Source organism: Plecotus auritus, assembly GCF_963455305.1.
Source record: "Plecotus auritus genome assembly, chromosome: 8".
Lineage (NCBI taxonomy): Eukaryota > Metazoa > Chordata > Mammalia > Chiroptera > Vespertilionidae > Plecotus > Plecotus auritus.
Window position 1 is genome coordinate 164,116,507 of NC_137782.1, and position 14,348 is coordinate 164,130,854.

Sequence of the window (14,348 nt, forward strand, 5' to 3'; positions counted from 1 at the left end):
CTCAATTGGTTGGGTGTCATCCTGGTCACTGAAAGGTTGCCCGTTCAATTCCTGGTTGGGGCACATGCCCGGGTTATGGGCTTGATCCCTGGTAGGGGTTGTTCAGGAGCGGCCGATAGATGTTTTGGTCTCACATCAGTGCTTCTCTCTGTCACTCTCCCTTAAAAATCAAATAAACCTTTCTTTAAAATGAGTAAAGAAAGAAGCTAAAAATTAACAACATTAGGCCCAGCTGGCTTGGCTCAGTGGTTGAGCATTGACCTGTGAACCAGGAGGTCACAGTTCGATTCCCGGTCAGGACACCTGCCTGGGTTGCTGGCGCGATCCCCAGTGAGGGGTGTGCAGGAGGCGGCCGATCAATGATTCTCTCTCATCATTGGTGTTTCTATCTCTCTCTCCCTCTCCCTTTCTCTCTGAAATCAATTTAAAATATATATATGTTTAAACAAAAACTAACAACACTAGCAATTTTATACAGCATTCTCGTACCTCTCACCGATCCACTCCAACAGTGAACAAGTATTTTGTATTTTTTTAGGTAGTAAAGACTGGACTTGAGGAAGGGAAAGACGCTGGCTATCTCTCTGAATCGCAGGTAAAGTTTTTTCTTTTGATTTTTGATTATTAGATATAAGAAAACCAAAGATCTGAGGATGTACAAAACTGAAAAAAGAAAAAGTATCCGAAGCCTAGTAAAACATTTCGTCCAGCGGTTACCATTTTTTTCTGATTAATCTCAGTAGGCAAGTAGATGCAAGAAAACCTGATGGTCCCCAACTCTTTGAACTTGCTCTCAGTAACGAAGGTATAGCAAGGAAGAGCAGGGGCAGAGTTTCAATCCTTTCAAATGAATAGTTTGGACATTTTGTTCTGTAGTCAGTCTGACTTTATTGTGATAAAATGAATACACTGATAGAAAAGTATAGTCCTTACTTGTTAGGGCCTAGTGATAAAACTTTGAATTAGAAAATGAAAGGAAGTGTTTTTTTGCACCCACTAAAAAAAGAGAAAAAAATAAATTAATTTTAAAAATAAGTAAATGAAAGAAGAGAAGGGATACAGAAACCAGCCTCGCCCCTTTTACTTTTTGAGTTGGTGATTTGGCAAATTTCAGTGGTTTGGGTTGTTTGTAAGTTCTAAGCCATCATTGAAGAATGATTGCTCTTTGATAGTAGGACAAAGGTCTGGGAAGAGCTTAGGACAAGTTCCAGAGAAAACATGTCTGTACTCACTGCTTGCTGCAGTGCACTTCTGATGTATTCTTTTCCATCAGTAAAATGGAAGCACATTTTATGCATCAGTAATTGTCCCCCCCTGCATGTATTGTACTCGGTATTTCCTGTCTATTCTGCTTAGCACAACCCACTAAATTCATGAACACTGATGGATTTCTACCCACACTCTGAAAATCACTGGTTTATTGAATCACTGCTAAATCAAGATTAGTAAAGCACTGATTCTGTAGAACAGTGCTTCATGTTTTATGAGGACATGATAGCAACTTTATTAGAGGGATTCCTTCTTTGGAATACTATTTGAAACCTTGTAATTATAACAATAAATTCTAGTAATATTGGTGACGACAATAGCTAACATTGAGACCCTCGTCATTTTTCTAGTGTTCTCATTTAATCCCACAGTACTGTTAAAATAGGCATTGTTTTCCCATTTTAAGGATGAAGAAAGCTTCACAGCTGGGAAGTGGCAGAGCCAGGATTCAAACCCAGTTCTGTCAAACGCAGACTCTAAAGCTCATGCTCCTCACCACTAAGTTGAGACTTGTTCTCCATAGTGGTAATATGCTTTTTAAAGTGGTAGGTCCCGTGTGGGCCACCTGCTACAGTGGAAAGGGAACTGGAGTTGAAAGTCATACTGCTTGGGTTTAGGTTCCATTTCTGCCACTCTGAGACAGTGTGACTTTGAGCAAGTTCATTTAATTTTTCTGGGCCTCCTCTTCCCTATCTTTAAACTGAGAGCGTTGCTTGAAATGATCATGAAGATCCATTTTGGCTCTGACATATCTAATGCCATGAAAAAGGTTACCATGACTCTAATGTAGAGAATAAGCTCAGTTATATTTCAGAGCAGTAGTCAGAAAGTGTTGCAGATGGGAAGAGTAAAGAGAAGACACATCCATAGGAGACAGATGCCAGTACCGGCACCACTGAGACCCTGAGGACCTGGGCTTTGCTTGTGTTACTTCTGTTCCCCAGAGAAACCAAACTGAAGGAATCCGTATCACCGAGACTGTGAAGCTCTACTTTGTCTTGTTCTTTTGTACATTTCAGAAATTTGGAGAGCTTGCGATGACCAGAGAATCAAAGGCCTTGATAGGGCTGTATCATGGTCAGGTCCTGTGCAAGAAGAATAAATTTGGAACGCCACAGAAGGAGGTTAAGTAAGTTAAACTCTACCTAGGAAGCCCTTGTGGATTTCCCCACATGGTAAGCTTGTAGATGTCTTTGAAGAAGATCTGCAGAGCTTGATTTATGTCTTCAATCTTGCCATAAACTACCTCTGTCCTGAGCATATTGGATCCCTATTCCTACCAAGAACTTTTTGGCTTTCTTTTCAGTGATCTCGGCATGATTGAAGATCAATATGATTCGATCTTCTTGGGTAGACCCAGTCTGTAGACCTAATGGATTTTTTAATTTAACTTTGAAAATCAGTCATTTATTAAAGGTGTATTTTTATAGATAATTATTTGAAATACCGTATTGTGTCTGCTTTAGTTGGTTTATTGGATGATAACTTGGGCATCCTCCTACTTTTACGGAAATGATTAAAAGTTGTTTACTAGAAGTCATTTTATCCTTGCCTTCCAGGCACATCGCTGTTCTTGGTGCAGGGCTGATGGGAGCTGGCATTGCCCAAGTCTCTGTGGATAAGGGCCTAAAGACTGTACTTAAAGATGCCACGCTAACTGGGCTGAGCCGAGGACAGCAACAAGTGTTCAAAGGGTAAGCCTGCTTTCTGCCATTGCCAGGAGTTAGAATGGTTTTTGTGTTTTTTTGCCATCATAGATTCTTTTTTGCTGAACGTGATGAGTACTAGATGCTCCATAGTTGAGCTATGTTTCCTTTGATCTTGTTGTTGTAGTTGTTAATCCTCACCCAAGGATATTTTTCCATTGATTTTTAGAGAGAGTGGATGGGAGGGGGAGAGACAGAGAGAAACATCAATGTGAGAGAGACACATTGATTGTTGCCTCCCGCAGGGATCGAGCCTGCAACCGAGGTACGTGCCCTTGACTGGGATTGAGCCTGTGACCCTTCAGTCCAACTGTGGAGGCTCTATGCACTGAGCCAAACTGGCTAGGGCTGATTTTTTGAAATGCTAATTTCTTCCTTTACTTCATGTTGTCACAGATATCATAAACCATTAGTATTATCAGACTCTGTAGTCTTTGAGTGCAAAAGAAAAATCTTTATCAGATATTTTTAAATGACATTTATTTTGTACTTTGGTATCAGACTGAAAATTGTGAATTTGGTAGTTTCCATGCAATAGCCTATTGTTATGGACTGTCTTCGTGGAGAGAACTGAGGTTAGGAACGAGGAAATGCGCAGTAACTGCACATTGAAGGTAGCACTGGGACCAGAACTCCTGAGCCTAGTTGACTGGCATGACTGTGGAGAAGCAGTTAATTGATTTGGTTCCGCAGTGTCTGAGGCTTTATAAGACTGTCTCCATCTTACCTCTGAATTAATAAAGAGTAAATACTATTCTCCCTCTGCTCACCTGACCCTCTCCCCACACACACTTGCTGCCTGTTTTGCAGAGGGGAGTAGTGGAGCAGCAGCTTCTCCAGATGGGAATTGGTTTCAGCTCAGTTCTCTGCTCCACTGTAATGGACAAGCTGGCTGCACTTAGATGTCCTGCGTGTGTCTTTTAGCTGAGTGAGCATTTTTTTGTTTCTCAAGTAGATTGTATAGCTTAAAGCATGTTTTTACCCCTCTTCTGCAGAGGTGCTCATATATTGCTACCAGGGACCTGGCAGATTTAATCATTTTGGCAGATTATTTTAAAATAGCAAGGAGTTGGAGCAAAAGAAAGGACGTGTGCTACACATCAGCATCGCTCTGAGACTAGCCTGCAAGCGCCCCACAGCATTTCATAGTCACCTAATGAGAAACTGCCACTCCAGAACAGCTTCCTCCCTGGATCTCTTTTGGGTCCAGGAGTCCTGGTTTCCCTTTTGCCTTAGAAACACCAGACTCCAGTGAATGCCCCTCACCATACTGCTGACTTGGAACCTACATGGATCCTGCCCTCCCTCAGAAATAGTTTCATTAGGCATTGGAATTAGAGCAACTTAATAATATTTTGAACTCTGACAAGTGTATTGTTTGCTGACTGCTGACATGGTTGTCAGAAACCAGGAGGTTTGAACCCATACTTTTAAGACTTGCATATTTCTTTGAACTTATCTTGTGGCTTTAATTTTTCTTTTTGGTTAAGGAAATTAGTGAAGGGGCTTTAGCTTCATTCTTCATTCAGAGGAAAACTCTAGGTCATTTATTCAGAAAATGTGGTCAGATGAAACCCTAAGAGAGCCTGCTTTCCTTGGCAATCTAATAATAAAAGCATAATATGCTAATTAGACCAGACAGCCCAGTGACCTTCCGGATGACCTTCCGGATGAAGATGGGGCTGCAAGGGCCAAACCCCTTGCACGAATTTTGTGCATCAGGCCTCTAGTAAAAAATAATCAGATAAATGTTTGAGTAGCAGAAATCCTTTTAGCTCTCAGTGGGAAAGAAGAAACCTTGAGTTAATATTTTATGTGATCAATACAATATGCTACTAGGTATTGACTGGAAAGTAGGTTAAGAATATAAGAAATAATTCTTGGTCTCTGTCCTCTAGAAGATTATAAACACAGAATAACCAAGTGATATATAAGCAAGTATAAATCCATATGGCCTAGGACAGTGGTCGGCAAACCGCGGCTCGCGAGCCACATGCGGCTCTTTGGCCCCTTGAGTGTGGCTCTTCCACAAAATACCACGGCCTGGGTGAGTCTATTTTGAAGAAGTGGCATTAGAAGAAGTTTAAGTTTAAAAAATTTGGCTCTCAAACGAAATTTCAATCGTTGTACTGTTGATATTTGGCTCTGTTGACTAATGAGTTTGCCGACCACTGAGCTAGGCAAACTGGGCAGCAGAGAGAACCTGTATGCAGAAAGGGATACTTGAAGCTGAGGACTCAAGAGGAGAGAGCGGAAGGAAAATCATTAAATGCCAGGACCACTGTGGCCATCTTGCAATCATGAAGGTGATTCAGCCTAATGACAAAATCAAGAATAGAGAACAGAATGATGAGAAAAATTGGGCTACTGAGATGACTAATTAACCCTGAGGCTTATCCTATCAGTTGACTTCCTGTTTTATAAGCCAATGCTTCTTTATTCAATAAGATTTTAGTTGGGTTTTCCCATTATTTAGAAACTGTAGTATAGTACTATTCAAAGAGAATAGTTTTCATTGCATGTGAACAGATTATTGAGTGAAAGCATTTTTCCCCCTCTAGACATTTCATCAAAGTTGTCCTGTTTGTTGGAATATAGTCATTCATAGTATATTTTTATGATCCGTTTTATTTCTGTGGGGTCAGTTGTTACTTCACCTCTTTCATTTCTGATTTTGTTATTTGGGTCCTCTCTATTTGTTTCTTGATACATCTTGCTAGAGGTTCATCAATCTAGTTTATCTTTTCAAATAACCAGCTCTTGGTTTTATTGATCTTTTTTTTTTTTAGTCTCTATGTGAGTTATTTCAGCTCTGATCTTTAGTTTTTCATTCCTTCTACTTATTCTGGGCTTTTCTTGTTGTTCTCTAATTATTTAAGTTTTAGGGTTAAATAGCTTGTTAAAAGTTTTTTGTTGTTGTTTTAAAGTAGGCCTGTAATTCTATGAACTTCACTCTCAGGACTGCTTTCACTGTGTCCCATAGATTTTGAGTTGTTGTGTGTTCATTTTCATGATTTTTTTTCCTTCCTTCATCTCTTTGGTAACCCATTCAGTGTTCAATAACATGCTGTTTAGCCTCCATATGTTTGAATGGTTTTGAGTGTTTTTATTGTAGTTGATTTATAATTTCATGCCATTGTGATCTGAGAAGATGCTTGATATGATTTCAATCTTCTTAAAATTGTAGAGACTTAGTTTGTTTTTTAACATATGGTCTATCTTTGAAAATGTCCCATGCACACTTGAGAAAAATGTATATTCTATAGTTTTGGTGTGAAATCTTCTGAAAAATATCAATTCCTTCTCATCTAGGGCATCATTTAGGGCAAGGTCTAAGACTAGGATTAAGCCTAGGGTTATCTAAAATATCACTGTTAAAGCTCAGGTTAAGGCTATGGATACTGATAATATAGGGCTGTTTGGGGAGGTAGGGCTTAAGTTTGGAGTAAAATTTAGTGTTGGAAAGGGCTAAGGAGAGTTCTAAGACTAGGATTTACTCTAGGGCTATGATTAGGGTTAGTTATAATATTAATGATAGAGCTTGAGCTAAGGCTGTGCTTAGGGTTAACGTTAAAACAATGGTTGGCAAATCACGGCTTGCGAGCCACATGCGGCTCTTTGGCCTCTTGAGTGTGGCTCTTCCACAAAATACCACGGCCTGGGCAAGTCTATTTTGAAGAAATGGCGTTAGAAGAAGTTTAAGTTTAAAAAATTTGGCTCTCAAAAGAAATTTCAATCGTTGTACTGTTCATATTTGGCTCTGTTGACTAATGAGTTTGCCGACCACGGGTCTAGGACATGGGTTGGCTGAGAGCTGCTCTTAGTTTTGCCCTTCTAGTATCTGTGTTTACTCCTCATGGCAAAACTGTCTTATGAATGATACAGTTTATGTAAGTTGGGGCACTGAGAGGCATCTTGTAAGAGAAAGAATGTGGATTTGGGGGTTACCTGTCTTTGAATCCTTGTGCCCTAGGTACTCTAGTACCTAGCTCTTTGACCACAGTCGCTCTGAGTCTTTTTGAGCAAGTCAGCTCCCTCAAAATGGGAGTAAGACCTCACAGTGTTGGTGGAAAACATAATATACTCTCTGGCCCATGGATAGTCGATAAATGAGTTTCCTACTCTTCCCTTTTGACTAGAATTTTTTTTTTCTAGATTGAATGATAAAGTGAAGAAGAAAGCTCTGTCATCATTTGAAAGAGACTTCATTTTCAACAACTTGACTGGGCAGCTTGATTACCAGGGTTTTGAAAAGGCCGACATGGTGATTGAAGCTGTTTTTGAGGACATTAATCTTAAGCACAAAGTACTGAAAGAAGTAGAAGCGGTAAGTAACGGACCTGTAATACTTGAATCCTAGTATAGTGAGTGGAGGACACAGATATGGGGTTTAAAGGAACTACAGGAAACTCATTGTTCTTTTTATAGGGCTCTTCATTTCCAAACCTAAGTTTTTATGTGCGCTTATGCACACTGTATGTTGTAAATGTCAAATCTAATTCCTATGGTTTAGATGTTTTGAGTAGTGGGCAGTACTCTTAGATGACCGTCTAAACCAGGGGTGGGCAAACTTTTTGACTCGAGGGCCACAATGGGTTCTTAAACTGGACCGGAGGGCCGGAACAAAAGCATGGATGGAGTGTTTGTGTGAACTAATATAAATTCAAAGTAAAGGAGCGGAGGGGAGAGCAAGAGAACTGGATAGAACAGCCGGATCCGGCCCGCGGACCGTAGTTTGCCCAAGGCTGGTCTAAACCCACCCCTTTGATATTCTTCACAGTCCTTCTCTCCAAACTTCTCACTGTCTTGGTTGTCCCCTTTAGTATCTTCGTCATGTCTCAGTGCTCTGTTGCCATATGACAAACCACGTAAAAACAATTCACAGTTCTGCAGTTTGGATAGGGCTTCCTAGAGGCAGCTGGTCCTTAATCATGTGGTTTCACTCAGCCTCACTCATATGACTGCGTTCAACGGAAAGCTTGGTTGGAGCGCCTCCACATGGCCTGCCTCTGCTGGTGGCCTCCCTCACTTAGCAGTCCAGCCAGAACTTCTCTACAGCATGGCTGCTGCCTTCCAAGAGAGCAAAAGCAGAAGTTACTGGGCTTAAGGCTAGACCTGGAACTGGCAGTCACTTCTGCTGCATTTCATTGGTCAAAGCAAGTCACAGGCCAGCTCAGATTCAGGGGAGGGGAAATAGACTCTTCATCTGGATGGGAGGACCAGCAGACATGTACCAGAGGGGAAGAGTTCTTGCCAGCCATCTTTGGAGACATTGGTTTGTTCTTCATGGAGAACTTTGCCACCAGCATTAGACACTGTAACCACCATATTGTAACTGGAGACTGCGGTAGCTTTCTTAGAGTTGTGCTCTGCTGTCAACTCACATTGTACTTTGGATGAACTAAAATCATGGGATCTTTATCACAGGATCACTGCCAATTCAGGTCCTGTTCATCAGGTGCCTAGTTAGTTCTTTTTTTCCCTCTTTAAAAAATATTAATGCAATACTTTTCTTTATCTCATTATAATTTATCTTGTTTTACACTCAGCTTTCCATGTGTTGAATATATCTTGAACCTCGGTTCGCATTTTTGATGTTAGGCTTCTGCCTGTCCCAGATTTACACAAATGCAACAGGTGTGCTTTCCGTGTTTTCATCCAGGCATCTGATACAGACATGAATGATTGGGGATCATGGGCAGAATGCTGAGAAGGGTCTACATTATAGACTATTCTGCAGGTTGATAAAGCTGGTAGTTAATAGTATTCATGGACTGTAGATAGAATTTTAGTGGTGTATCGCTTTTTAGTAGCACAGTGTATAAAATGAGGTAGGCATGCACTTTATGGCTTATTCTGAAAAAGGTGAAGGGTGGGGGTGTCATAAGCTTTCAGACTTGAGGGAGGATCCAAACAAGAAGAGGACTGATACCCATGCTGGATATTGAAACGAGTGAGGTTTGAATCAAGGTCATCTTTTTTCAGTGTTTATCGGAAGTGTCTTATTTACTTAACTGTGGGAGTGTAGTCTCCAGGTTAGGATTAGGTGACCTTAGGATGGGCCGTAACTGGAAGGCTGAATGGAAAAGAGAACAAGGCAACACATACCTCAACACATGCCCTAGGTCATCGTAAATGTCAGGCCAGTTTGTCTACCGTCTGCGGGTTCTGGGTGAGAGGATGGGCTGGGCCTGAGTGTCACTCATTAGCTTTACTTTGGACTCCAGTCACCTCCCAGGCCCATGTGACTCATTCTTAAATGCTTTTGCCCTGCAGGTGATTCCAGCTCATTGTGTTTTTGCCAGTAACACATCGGCTCTCCCAATCAATGAAATTGCTTCTGTCAGCAAAAGACCTGAGAAGGTAAATTTTGAAGAGAGAAAAACCCTGAAATGTCTTACAGCCTCAGACTCATTGAGAAGGGACTGGTGTGGATTATGAAGTGGGTGGGGGTGACAAAGTATTCCCCAAAACTGGGCACTGAAAAGCTAGTACCATGACCAGTGTGTGATGCAGGAACAAGTGAAGTACAACTAAAAATGCTTCTATAGGTGGTTTGCGTCCTCGTGGGGATAATTATTCAGGTTCAGACTATGAAACCCACCTTCATTACAGTTAGATACTGAAAGATAGGCCCTAAGAAGGGATGCTCCCAAATGTCACCTCATCTACATAGCAGGCTCTGGTGACTGTCCAGAACAGCCAGTTTGGTTCCAGTTCCAGACTCAGGAATGAGGGTCAGGGGGTGCGGCAGGATGTCTCTATCTGTGGGGGTTACTTAGACCTTCGACCCAGGACACGAAAGGGGTGGGTGTGGAAGCGCTTTCAGCGATTTGAAATGAGGCCTGCAGATTTATCTTTGGGCTTCTGCTATCCACCAGAGTAAAGTCGAGGGAAAGTGAAAACACTCAAGGATAAATGAAGCACCTCACCTCTTAGGAGGACCCAGTTAGCCTCATCCGACCAGAACCAGCCAGAGGTAGGCAGGAAGTAGAAAAGACTTGAAGGATTTGAAAGATTAACATACTATTCTTATACTAAAAACACAAAAGCCTCTTTATTCCTATTCTAATAGTTTGCTAATTTCCTAACACACAGCAGATTAGGGCCGGATAGAGGCAGGCTCAGTGATGGCAGGAAAAGGTCACAGGGAGAAGTGGCAGCTGATAGTGTGACATTAAAGGAAGACACACACAGTGTAAAGGCAGGTGGACAGTCTGGCATTGTCACAACACTCAGAGCAAAGGAGATCTCTTGTACTTTGATGCCACCTCTCCTTCTCCCCAGTGGAGTAGAACAAGCATCGCGCTCTGCAGTCTAGCCTGCAGGTATCTCAGATGACTCTGATCACCTAATGTCATTCACATACAAGTAAGGCCAAAGGGACCAGCCATCTCAGTTTGCCCAGAACTGACTGCGTTCTGTCTGTCCCTCCTCCCCGCACAAAAAGTAGACCCTCTCCCCCAAACTATCAGCACCATTAATACAGGTGGACCCTCCATTCTTCCCTGATAAATCTAATTTGGCCTTGAGCTATGATTTTGGTACCAGTTGTTGGTAGGACCAATTGCCCTCAGTGAAAAGCCCTAGAAGCAGATGGAGGAGGATCCAGTAAGCTCTCTCTAAACATACTGAACTTTTGATCAGAGAACCATGGACCAAACCAGTTGACGCTGCCAGGCAGTGCCCCTGGATCACAACCGCTTTTCTTTCTAGTGCCTCCCAGCAAAAAGAGAAGCTGCTAAGTTTCCTCCTCAGCGTGAAACCTGTTGGCTTTTTGCTCTCCTTGCCAGGTGATTGGCATGCACTACTTCTCTCCTGTGGACAAGATGCAGCTGCTGGAGATTATCACAACCGAGAAAACGTCTAAGGACACGACTGCGTCCGCGGTAGCAGTTGGTCTCAAGCAGGGGAAGGTCATCATTGTGGTTAAGGTAAGGAGCTGTGGGACAGAGCGGCAGACTTGGATAAGTTTTTTTAAGACTTCTCATACCTCCAGGCTTATTTATTACTCGTCTGGGGCAAATATACCAACTTTTGACAGGACGTCCCCTTGATTGTGTACAGTATGGATAGTGGAGTTGATGGCACCACTGAGTCAGGGTTGGAGCGGGGAGAGTCTGGGACATGGCAGGTTCCCAGCCTTTCGGGTGACCACGAAACCACATGCTGTGCTCTTGGATTCAAGCCCTGCTGCTCCTGGCTGTGGCTTCCCTTGCAATTTCATTTTAAGGATTCTGATTGAGGTTATAATCACCTTGAACTCTGAAATGATATCTGGGAAAGGGAGACTGCTTTCAGACTCGGGTAGTATCTGCAACAGAGGGGCCCCGAGTTCATGTTCTCCCCCTTGGCAGGATGGACCTGGCTTCTATACCACGAGGTGTCTCGCACCCATGATGTCTGAAGTCATCAGAATTCTCCAGGTTGGTATGGCTCTCGGAATGTTTGAGGCCTCTTCTTCCACTCCTTAAACCAGTCCCCGAACTGCTGATGTCAGGATGAGGAACAAGCTTCCTTCTAATCCACTAACTCTTGACACTTCTCCAAGAAAGCCCTTTTGTGGCATCCCTTTCTGCACGGTGGTGGGAGCCTTAGGCGGCAGAATTTTAGCTCTGCTCCCTTAGCCTCCTCTTGGCTCCATTAGTCCACAGGCCTCCCAACATGCTCTTCTGTGCTGTTCTGCATCCCTTTAGAGGCAGGGGCCATCCAGCACAGAGACCAGGTGGTCTGATTGGTGCTGTGTCTGCTTCTGTGCAAGCCGATCCCCCCACCCCCACCCCCACCCCAGGTGGCCATACAGGTCATTCAGAGGCACTTAGACACAGGATCCGGGGCTCTGAAGCACTGCTTCTTGGACTCTCTCTCCCCTCAGTCCTGGAAACCAGCCCTGTCTGCCATGGAATCTTCTGCTTATTGAGATTCAGAATTGCAGACAAGGAAGTGAATTCCTCTTCATCTCTAGACTTCCTTAAAGGTTAGGGAAGGCTCCGACTTTGCCTGTGTGACTCCCAAACCTCTTGTGTTTCCCTAAGTGGAACAGTCCCAGTCCTGGCCTGGCCAGTGGCAGCCAGAAGAGAAGTGGGTGTTGCACAGGCAAGCACAGGGAGCCCTTGTGGGGGGCCAGGGGTGGCCTTCCCCTGAGGTCCCTGCTTTCCTTCCCACTCAGGAAGGAGTTGGCCCTAAGAAGCTGGATTCCCTGACCACAGGCTTTGGCTTTCCTGTGGGTGCTGCCACACTGGTGGATGAAGTCGGTGTGGATGTAGCAAAACACGTAGCAGAAGACCTGGGCAGAGCCTTTGGGGAGAGGTTTGCAGGTGGGAGCCTGGAACTGCTGAAACAGATGGTGGCCAAGGGCTTCCTGGGTGAGTACCCTCAACGAAACATAACCGGCTCCATCAGGCACAACGTTCCGAGCAGCTCTGGAGACCAGGGAGTTACAGAAGGCCCGTGTGTGTTTCCTGATAGCATAGGGAATTTCAAAGATGACTTCATGCCAACCCCTCCTTAGTCTGGGCCTTTGGATTATAGACAACAGGTAAAACCCTGGCCTTCTGAAGCTCTGCCACTACCTGGCCCCCGGGATGCCAGACCGACGAGCATTTTCATCCTGCCCAAGGCCTCGTACATGTGTGACCTGCATTACATGCTGCTGGCCTCCTGTGTGGAGAAAGTAAACCTTCTGCCTACAGTGCACCGTGGAGGCCCACGGAGAGGTGGCTTTCTCTTTTGAACGTACCAGTACCAGCAAGATCAGTGCCAGGACCAGGACACACCTCTGGGCATTAAAACTCACCCAGCTGGCCTTTCCCATTCAGATACAGATTTCCAAACCTAAGACCTTTCTTCCTTCTCTGTGAGCTCTCTGACAAACACCAGACGTCTAGGGTTAGTTAGTTCCGAAACTCAGGAACACAGGACAGGCCTTACCGAAGACCAGCAGGGAGGGAAGTGATTTCTCAGGCCCGAGCTCTAAGAATTTTAACTCTACCTTTTCCTGCTTCTTCTAGGTCGCAAGTCAGGGAAGGGCTTTTACGTCTACAAGGAGGGTGTGAAGAGTAAGGATTTGAATTCTGAAATGGATAGTGTTTTGGCAGGCCTACAGGTGTCTCCTAAGCCTGACGTGTAAGTCAATTTGAATGGCTTATGGCATGGAAACACTTTTCATCAGCCAAAGCTTCTCAGCCCCTCCTCCGTCTTTGTTGTGGTCACCATGCCTGACCAGGAACACCCCGATGCTGGCACAGTGCTTTGTGCCTTTGCCTTCTGCACGCACCTCATTCTCTGCCAGGATTAGGGGAGACCTGCTGCCGAGCCTTGGTAGTCCCCTGCTCCAGCCTTCCCTCTGAAGGTCCCAGAGAGCAGCTAGGAAGACCATTATCCCAGGCCCCTTCCGGCTCCAAACCCGTTAGTTTCATTTGTAATTGACCATTACTGATACCTAGAGGTACTTACCTAGTCTGTTGCAGACCCTGTTCTAGGTGCTGTTTCTGGTTAATCAGGGCAAGTAGTTCTACCCAGTCTTTTTCCCGGGAAAGGCTGGCTCCTCACAGCACCTTCTCTAGAGTTGGAGGCGGGCTCTCATCCCTGTGTGGCTCCTGCATCCCTCCCCTCCTACTCTTCCTCTGCCTGAATGTCCCTCCCCGTTGGCAGCTCCTGTGACGAAGATATCCAGTACCGCCTGGTGACGAGGTTCGTGAATGAGGCCGCCATGTGCCTGCAGGAAGAGATCTTGGCCACACCTGCAGAGGGAGACATCGGAGCGGTCTTTGGACTTGGCTTCCCGCCCTGCCTTGGAGGTGGGCCTTGGAGGTTGGGGTGGTAGCTTGCTTTGTCCTAGAGCTCATATGGCTGTCTCCTTCAACCAAGTCCTGCTTCCCCCGCAGGGCCCTTCCGCTTCGTGGATCTGTATGGTGCTCAGAAGATAGTGGACCGGCTCAGGAGGTACGAGGCTGCCTACGGGAAACAGTTCACCCCGTGCCAGCTGCTGATTGACCAGGCTAGTGCTGGCAAGAAGTTTTACCAGTGAGCAGCTCACACCCTGCTCGCTCCCCACTAACCCACCCACCGCAGTGCTGGTCTCCAACAGAGTGGCACCTAGATTTATCCGTAACCAGAGGGAAGACAAACACTGGCATTGGGTGTGTGCCTTGATTAAAGTGCCTTCGGCTAAGACCGTCTCTTCCTCCGGGTGAAGTCTGGCTGTGTTTGCACTTCCTGTTGGAAGGTGGAACCCACTGTGCTCGTGAATCTATGAGCCCCAAGACCCAAAGTGGCAGCGTTCCTCCCAGGAAGCCAGTGGTGGCCAGTGGTGGCGAGGGCAATCACACACTCAGCCAAACACAGGATAATAAAAACCAAACTTATTTATCA

General features: G+C 44.7%; 1 protein-coding gene across 1 annotated transcript in view; it reads left to right on the top strand.

Annotated features, from left to right (window-relative positions):
* The window catches only part of HADHA (hydroxyacyl-CoA dehydrogenase trifunctional multienzyme complex subunit alpha), a 32,136-nt gene extending 17,788 nt beyond the window's left edge, over positions 1-14,348 (top strand). Inside the window, exons 10-20 of the mRNA XM_080684290.1 lie at positions 539-595; positions 2,289-2,398; positions 2,829-2,963; positions 7,131-7,302; positions 9,252-9,338; positions 10,769-10,909; positions 11,333-11,401; positions 12,145-12,340; positions 12,986-13,100; positions 13,629-13,774; positions 13,862-14,348. Of these exons, the coding sequence (XP_080540416.1) occupies positions 539-595; positions 2,289-2,398; positions 2,829-2,963; positions 7,131-7,302; positions 9,252-9,338; positions 10,769-10,909; positions 11,333-11,401; positions 12,145-12,340; positions 12,986-13,100; positions 13,629-13,774; positions 13,862-14,004 (1,371 nt within the window). The 3' untranslated portion in view covers positions 14,005-14,348. The remainder of the gene's footprint in view (positions 1-538; positions 596-2,288; positions 2,399-2,828; positions 2,964-7,130; positions 7,303-9,251; positions 9,339-10,768; positions 10,910-11,332; positions 11,402-12,144; positions 12,341-12,985; positions 13,101-13,628; positions 13,775-13,861) is intronic.